The 9,002-nt window shown below is 41.8% G+C and overlaps 1 protein-coding gene across 1 annotated transcript in view; it reads right to left on the bottom strand.

Annotated features, from left to right (window-relative positions):
* The window catches only part of LOC124712110 (roundabout homolog 2-like), a 190,251-nt gene continuing 181,249 nt past the window's right edge, over positions 1–9,002 (bottom strand). Inside the window, exons 5-6 of the mRNA XM_047242407.1 lie at positions 1,529–1,795; positions 1–17 (exon numbers count right to left, since the gene is read on the bottom strand). Coding sequence (XP_047098363.1) covers positions 1–17; positions 1,529–1,795 — 284 coding nt within the window. The remainder of the gene's footprint in view (positions 18–1,528; positions 1,796–9,002) is intronic.

Below are 9,002 nucleotides of genomic sequence, written 5' to 3'. Positions count from 1 at the left end.
TCATTGCAGTACCAAAGCTGCGGAAAAGAGTACTCGCTGTGTTTGTATATATTGTCAAATAGCACTTTGCATAGACCAGTGTTTCAGAAAATTTCATAGCAAGTAATTGTGAACAATCATTGTAACAAGAGAAGTAAATTTATGAAATAAAAGGGTAATATATTGAAAAAGTTGTTTTTGTCATTTAACTCCAAGGAAGGGCTGTGGGAAGACTACTTCCCACCTTGTTGTGTGATCTCACTTTCACAGTTGGAGCAAATTTGATATTCTGTATGATAAACATACCTATCCGTTAACTACTATCTGCTCTCCATTCATTAAAAAAACTGCTCAATAATTTTGCCGACGAAAGGGTTAACAACAGATATGACCAACTGTCAGAGTCTAGTGGAGAGGAATCTCTAGTAGCTGTAGATGTAGGAAGTATCCGGCAGACCTCAGTAGTTACGGTGGCTAGAACAGTTGCAAAGTCGAAGAGGAAGAAGAAGGTTCTGCTGTTAGGTAGCTCTCATGGCAGAGGTGTAGGCCATTGTTCGGATAGATAGTAAGCTGTTGTGGAGAGCCCATGTCCAGGATCTTGTTCAGAAACTAAATGCTGCTTCATTTACCATTTGAACAGTATCTGAAATAAGTGACACTTCAACACGAAAAGTAGTCTACTTCGCATATGTTCATACGCTTATGTCGTATGGTATTATTTTTTGGGGTAATTCTTCTGATTCAAAAAGGGTATTTTTGGCTCAAAAACGGGCTGTTCGAACTAATGTGGTGTAAGTTCGAGAACCTCTTGTCGACCCCTATTCAATAGTCTGGGAATTCTGACATTGCCCTCACAGTATATATTTACTTTAATTTCGTTTGTTGTTAGCAATATTAGCATATTACCAAGAGTTAGCAGCTTTCACTCAGTTAATACTAGGCAGAAATCAAATCTGCATGTAGAATGCACTTCCTTGACTCTTGTGCAGAAAGGAGTGCGGCATTCTGCTACATCCATTTTCAACAAGCTACCACAAGAACTCAAATATCTTAGCAGTAGCCCAAACTCTTTTAAGTCTAAACTGAAGAGTTTCCTCATGGCTCACTCCTTCTATTCTGTCGAGGAGCTCCTGGAAGAGCTAAAAAATTAAGCAAATTCCAGTGTTACATTGTTGATTTTCTTTATTTAAGCTTGCGACTTGTCACCTGAATATGTTTTTTTATATTTCATTTTATCTGTTTCTAATATCGTGTTATAATTTCATGTATTGACTTGTTCCATGAGCATGGAGACTTCCCCTTAATTTGGTCCCACGGAACAATAAACAAATAAATAAATAAATAAAAACGAAAGTTTCGGAAGGCAGGGCATCTTACAACACAGTTAAAATACACACTTGCCAAAATATGAACTAGAGTGAACCCCACGACCAGGGTACAACGAAATGGAGGAAGAGGAAACGTAAGACTGAGTTCGACAGCCTTGAATATTCCTGTCCCCAGATGTCGATGTCGGGTAAGCCTTTGGCAGAAGACAGCGGCCACTCACAGTGCACGGTGAGAGCTGCCCTGGCGGAGATCCTGCCGGCCGGACTCTCGACGTCGCAGATGTAGACGCCCTCGTCGTCGGCGGCGACGCCGTCGATGCGCAGCGACTTGTCGTCGGCGATGCGCGCCCGACCCACGGGCATCCGGCCGTCGTCGCGACGCCACAGCACAGTGGGCGCCGGCACGCCGCCCACGCGGCACTCGAACTGCACGGCGCCGCCCTCCAACACCGTCGCGTCTTCCGGCTCCTTGCTGAAGAACGGCTTCACTGCAACACCAACATTATTCGCGCTGCAAAAAAATGGTAGGAGTAGTACCTCATTACCTCATCGCCTTCAATTTGCAGGAGGATTTTGGAGCATATACTGTACTCGAACATCACGAATCACCTTGACGAAAATGACTTATTGATACATAACCAACACGGACTCAGAAAATATCGTTCTTGTGAAACACAGCTAGCTCTTTATTCCCATGAAGTAATGAGTGCTGTCGACAAGGGATCTCAGATCGATTCCATATTCCTAGATTTCCAGAAGGCTTTTGATATCGTTCCTCACAAGCGACTATTAATTAAATTGCGTGCATATAGAGTATTATCTCAGTTGTGTGACAGGATTCGTGATTTCCTCTCAGAGAGTAGTGATAGACGATAAATTATCGAGTAGATCAGAAGTGATATCTGGCGTTCCGCAAGGTAATGTCATAGGCCCTCTGCTGTTCCTGATTTCTATAAATGATATAGGTGATTATCTGAGCAGCCCCCTTCGATGCAGATGACGCTGCAATTTATCGTCTAATAAAATCATCGGACGATCAATTCCAATTACAAAATGATCTAGAGAGAATTTGTGTATGGTGTGAAAAGTGGCAATTAGCACTAAACAAAGAAGAGTGCGAGATCATCCAAATGGGTACTAAAGGAAATCCTATAAATGTTGGGTTTATGATAAATCGCACAAATCTAAGGGCTGTCAGTTCGACTAAATACCTAGGAATTGCAATTACGAACAACTTCAATTGGAAAGACCATAAAGATAATATTGTGGCGAAGGCGAAACAAAGACTGCGCTTTGTTGGCAGAACACCAGGAAGATGCAACAAACCGACTAAAGAGAGAGCCTGCATTACATTTGTCCGTCCTCTGCTGGAATATTGCTGCACGGTAACGGATCCTTACCAGTTAGGATTGACGGAGGACATCGAAAAAGTGCAAAGAAGGGTAGCTCGTTTCGTGTTATCGTGCAATAGGAGTGAGAGTGTCACTGATATGATACGCGAGTTGGGGTGGCAGTCACTGAAAAGGCAGTTTTCTTTGCGACGAGATCTATTTACGAAATTTCAATCACCAACTTTCTCTTACGAATGCGTAAATATTTTGTTGACACCCATGTACGTAGGGAGAAATGATCATCATAATAAAATAAGAGATATCGGAGCTCGAACGGAAAGATTTAGGTGTTCCTTTTTCCCAAGTGCCATACGAGAGTGGAATGGTAGAGAAGTAGTATGAAAATGGTTCGATGAACCTACTGCCAGGAACTTAAGTGTGAATTGCAGAGTAACCATGTAGATGTAAATGTAGACAGTTAAATGGAGAGAAACAGTAACCTAACGTAACTATTCTAACCTGGGATGATTAGAAACGAAACCTCCCAAACCGGAATATCATTCAAAAATAGCTGTCTCCCTGGAGTAGTTCAGACATCTTGTTCATAATTAAATCCCACGATTTTCTAGTAATTATTGTCTGCCACTCTACAAAGTGCAGACTTAACATTGACCGAGAGCAAGAGGAAGTACTGTGATTTCAGCAGTCACTATTCTGTACATCTAGAGACTGGCAACATTATCTGTCTGGATGTACTTATTTATTTGTTTACGATTGTGACATTCTCAAGCAGCAACTGTAACAACACTGTGAAACTAACAATATTTGAATATACACCGATCGGCCAGAATATTATGACCTCCTATCTAATAGCAGGTATGTTCACCATTGACACTGATAATAGCGGCGACTCCTTGCTAGTTCGCTGGAGAGAGTTGGCACCACATCTACACACGCAGGTCACCTAACACCCATAAACTTCGGCATGGTGTAGGGGCACATACAGTCGCATCCCAAATTTGTTCGATTGGGGTCAGATCTGAGGAGTTGGGGAACCAGCACATCAAATGGAATTCGCCACTTGTGTTCCACGAACCACTCCATCACTCTCCTGGCGCTGTGACATTGCGCAACATCTTGTTCAAAGTGACGTCAATGCGAAGAAGAGGAGACCGAGACGCGTAACCAATGGCACCCCATACCATCACGCCGGCTGATACGCCAGTATGGCGATGACGAATACACGCTTCCAATGTGCGTTCACCGCGATATCGCCAAACACGGATGCGACCATCATGATGCTGTAAACAGAACCTGGATTCATCCGAAAAAATGCCGTTGGGATCGTGATCGCCATGAAGGGGAGACGTGGACTGCATCCAGTTTACGATAATCCGTGATTGTCATGGTGCCTCGCATGAGCTCCACAAGACCAAAGGAAGCCCGTGTGAATGTTCCCCAGAGCGTAACGGAGCCCCTGTCAGCTGTCCCGCAATACACAGATGTCAAAGGAGCTGTTCCCCTGGAACACGACGGATTCGCGCCCTCCCATCGGCATGATGAAGAAGGTATTAGGAATCATCAGCCCATGTAACACTCTGCCACTGCATCAACGTCCAGCGCCGACAGTGTCGCGCCCATTTCAGTCTTATCTGTTTATGTCGTCGTGTTAACATTGGCACATCGTCGTCGTCTGCAGAGGACCTTCGTCAGGAGTGTTTGGTGCACGGTATGTTCACATACACTTGTACTCTGCCTAACATTAAAGTCTGATGTTAGTTCCGCCACGGTTCGCCACTTGTCCTGTTTTACCAAAATGCTCAGCCCACGACGTCAGACTTTAGTTATGAAGAGTGGCCGCACAACCCCACGACGCTGGGGCGTGGTTTCACCTTCGTTTCGTCACTTCAAGATACTCAGCGCAACAGTCCTCGAACACCGGACAAGTTGTCCAATTTTCGAAGTGCTCGTGCCGAGCCCCCGGGCCATCACAATCTGCCCTCGATCAAATTCAGATTGATCGCGCGACTTCCCCATTCTAGACAGGTACAGCACGCTCACTGATACTAAATGCGCCGTGCGCATGTCTCACTAGCAGTCGTTCCTCGCCTGAACGATATTATCTAGATAGCAGGTCGGTGGTCATAATGGACTGGCTGATCAGTGTAAATCAGACTTGTAACGAACAGTAAAATCGGCCACAAGTGAAATACCGCTTTCTGGCTTTCTAGCCGAATATTTGGCAAAAGTATTCGGCCGGTGCGTGGCGCGATAAGTTGTGTCGACGTGTTTTTTCCTTGCTCCTTTCTAATGGGCAAGAAATTACGGATCAAGGTCCGACTCCGTAGCGTAGCGGTAGCGCTACCGCCTACCACGCACGGGCCCGGTTCGATTCCCTGAAGGAGACTGGGTGTTTTGTGTCCTTCATCATTTATTTCATCATGTTTGACTCGCAAATCGCCGAAGTGGCGTCAACTAAAAATCACTTGCAATACGGCTGCTGAACTCCCCCGAATGGGGCCACCAGGACAACAATATCATACGATCACTTCATTTACGGATCAAGATACAGATGTAAGTAATCTTTCAATACCAAAAAAGCAACTGAGTTTAGAACAATGTGCTGAAATACGCAAACCATCCGATATTAATGATCCCAAGGCTAAAAAATACCATCTATTAACTCTCGAAATGATACCTCTTGACCATGGGGCAGTAAATACAATAGAAAGGGCTGGTTTTAGAAGACTGATTAATAGCGCTCTATCTCCCTTACTTTTCAGACAAAATAATTCCCTATATCATAAGGTCGTTGAGACAATTAAAAGAAAACTTTCAAAGAGTGATTATATTTCCGTGACATGCGACATATGGGCGTGCTTGCGTAATCAAATCAGATCTTAAATCTTACTACGCATTTTATTGCTCGTGAATACAATGTCAAAAATGTAATATTTAGCATTAAGCATTTTGAGCGAATACACACAACAGAAAACATAGCGATCACTTTATAACAAATTTCAAGTTTATGGGACATGCAACTGGCAAAAATTCATGTCGTTATTCATGATATTGGACGCAACATATAAATTGTTATTAGTAATGCATACTTGGCCTCAGTGCGTTGTTTCATTCATACTCTCCAATTAATTGTTGACGATTGTCCGAAGGCTCAGTCAAATGTGAGTCTAAAGATAGCAACAGGTAGGAAGATCGGAACTCATTTTAATCGTTCTGACACTGCATTCTATCCAAAAAGACGTTCTTCTCCTTCAGCATGAATTGGTGTACGATGTCAGTATGTGGTGGAATTCCACCTATTATATTCTTGCATGGCTAACGGATCAAAAACGGACCATTCCGCTCTGTCTCACGGACTGTGATATTGCCAATCTGACTGCTGCACAGTGGGAGATTTTAGAGAAACTTATGCAATTATTACAACCATTTGAGAAAATAACAAAAATTACAAGTTCCGGATGAGCTTGCATTTCTTAAATTATTCCGTATGTTGTTACACTAATGCGATATTGCGATAAAAAGAGCACGGCAGAGCTAACACGCACATTAAGCCAGGTGAGGCTTGTCACACAACAAGTGTTGTACGAAGGGTTTGAAGGCATCACAACAAGTAAAAATTATTTAGCAGCTACCGCTTTAGACCCACGCTTTAAAATGAATGTTTTCACCAGTCAACCGCAAAGAGGCAAAGTAAAGCAGTATATTTTGATCGATAGCCTAAAGATGAACTGTGAAACAAGCAGCGACGATAGCGCGAATTAGTCCCCTATTCGGGCCAAGAGGGTGAGAACCGGAGAGCAGAGCCTAAGACAGACTATTCACTCATTTTCTATGGATTGCTCCGAAGACATGGTTGCATAAAAAACACAACTCATACAGGGACATCGAAAGAAAAACTGTAATTGTAACCGAAACACACCTTCATTTGAGTATTAAGGACATGTCACGTCATAACAATCCATACACATGGCAAGCAAGAAAAGATAAATTTCCGTGTTTGGTAAATCTTGCAGCAAAATATTTGTCGGCGCCTGGAAGTAGTATTTATTCAGAGCGTCTCTTCACTGAAGCTGGGAATCTCTACGAGAAGATAAGGTGTAAACTACTGCCTAAAAATGCAGGAAAATTAGTGTTTCTGTACCATAATCATCAATTTCAAATTTTAATTACGAGAATTCAAGTGCATAAACATTTTGAAATCTAAAGAATGTGCCTGCAGAATACATAAATTTAATTTATTTGATCCCTAGTTTTTTGTTAATTTTTATAATACCGAAGTTGGTTATTAATATAAAATAAATCAATGTTTTCATTTTACCTGTTATCTGACTACAATCAAACTTCTTACGTAAGTATTTGGTATTCGGCCGAATAGTACCTAGATACTCGGTATGCGGCCAAATAGGAAAAAGTAGCCGAGTAACCCAAAGCAGTATCGAATAATAGACGAATAGATGTTGCAAATCTAATATAAATACTTTTTGTGAATATTTTATAGTTGTATCTCACCGCTTGTTGTATACTCTGCATTTAATCACATGAGCATATAATTTCAAATAGTTGAATCAAAAAGGTGGTATCCATATTCGTGGTAATAATACTTGTATGAGAAGATGTAGTATGCATATGGTATTGAAATATGCTTGCCGTTTAGGTGTCAAATTCATCGACTTTAAACATATTAAGTCAAGAATTATCAACGGTTCGGTAGTAAAAATTTCTGAACAGTTTCTGTCAAATTTGGTTTTGGTACTTACGCATTTTCAAAATGGTTCAAATGGGTCTCAGCACTGCTGTGGTCATCAGTCCCCTAGAACTTAGAACAACTTAAACCTAACTAACCTAAGGACATCACACACACCGATGCCCGAGGCAGGATTCGAACCTGCGACCGTAGCGGTCGCGCGGTTCCAGACTGTAGCGCCCAGAACCGCTCGGCCACTCCGGCTGGCCTTACACATTTTCAAACTCACCATATCAGTTATTCCAAAAGGCAGTTCCAAAACCCTTCCCCCTTTTGGATGAATTTCAGCAGACGCCCTAGCATTTAAAGATTTGTTTTTCTAGGCTTTTAGTGAATTAACCTAACTGGAAAATTATGAGTTTCAAACTGGTCGACACTGTGAGTTGATGGTTTCCTTAATCTATCACAAACATTACGTAGAACTTCGTCTTCAAGTACCAATCGAAACTGTGTTGTTTTAATTTAAGTACTCGGAAATTAAACTGGCAATTCCGTTTCATTAACAAACAGCCCAGTTGCAAAGCGTACTTTAATCTGACTGGCGCTTCGGATAACTGAAGACGTAGGGTTATGTTCTCGGAATTTATGTAACGAATAGGACTGTGCGGCTGGTCCCGGCGGAGGTTCGAGTCCTCCCTCGGGCATGGGTGTGTGTGTTTGTCCTTAGGATAATTTAGGTTAAGTAGTGTGTAAGCTTAGGGACTCATGACCTTAGCAGTTAAGTCCCATAAGATTTCACACACATTTGAACATTTTGAACGAATAGGAACAATAACTGTCTGAGTTTCTCCAGAAGAAAACTAAGAATTTGACCGAAATAAAGAACCACCTGGCACTGTTCTAAGTCAGAAGATTATGACAAGATTACAATATATAGAAAAATTATGCTGTAATTTATACCAGATGCATGTAGGGTCTCTTATTTAGAAGGCTCTGTTTGCGCTCATGGTTACGCTATTGTTACAGCCTTTCCTGTGTCAGATCATGCCCCAAGTATTGTTAAGTAAAACAATATTTGTTTCTACAGTTCTGTCGCTCAAAGTTTCAAGATGACAAAATACCATTTTTGTACAACAAATAGACAACGCAACAACCAAGTGGCTGGCTCATCTTATTATCGTCGCAAGCCACCAGCCATCTTAATGCCATTCACTGTTTTATCAACGCTCTTAATGTATGAAAACGGCATAAATAGATATACTGAAAAATGTATCCGGAATTTTTATGACTGTGGCTGTAATTACATCACCTTCGCTTTTCGTTTTAATATAAGTAGCTACACATACATCAAAACATCAACCGTACCGCGATCTTGAGGAAGGGCGTTGATGAACACGCTGTTTTGCGCCCTACAATTTTAAATATATCTATCTATGACAAACACTACCGTGTAATCGATTTCATCTACATTAGAGCTACAGTTGGTCATTCTCTGACTTGATTTTCGTCACGAAGCATCTCCTCAGATCGCGTTTCCTATTATCTTCAGATGTTAGATGAAGTGATGAGACAAGACTACCTTTGCTTTGGAAGACAGCATATCAGTCCTTTTATCTACGAGAAAAGCTAACTGAGAGAGCATATTATTTTATACTGTAG

Source organism: Schistocerca piceifrons, chromosome 8 (assembly GCF_021461385.2).
Source record: "Schistocerca piceifrons isolate TAMUIC-IGC-003096 chromosome 8, iqSchPice1.1, whole genome shotgun sequence".
Lineage (NCBI taxonomy): Eukaryota > Metazoa > Arthropoda > Insecta > Orthoptera > Acrididae > Schistocerca > Schistocerca piceifrons.
Note: the sequence above shows the minus strand (reverse complement) of the source record. Positions and strands in the feature narration are given on the sequence as shown.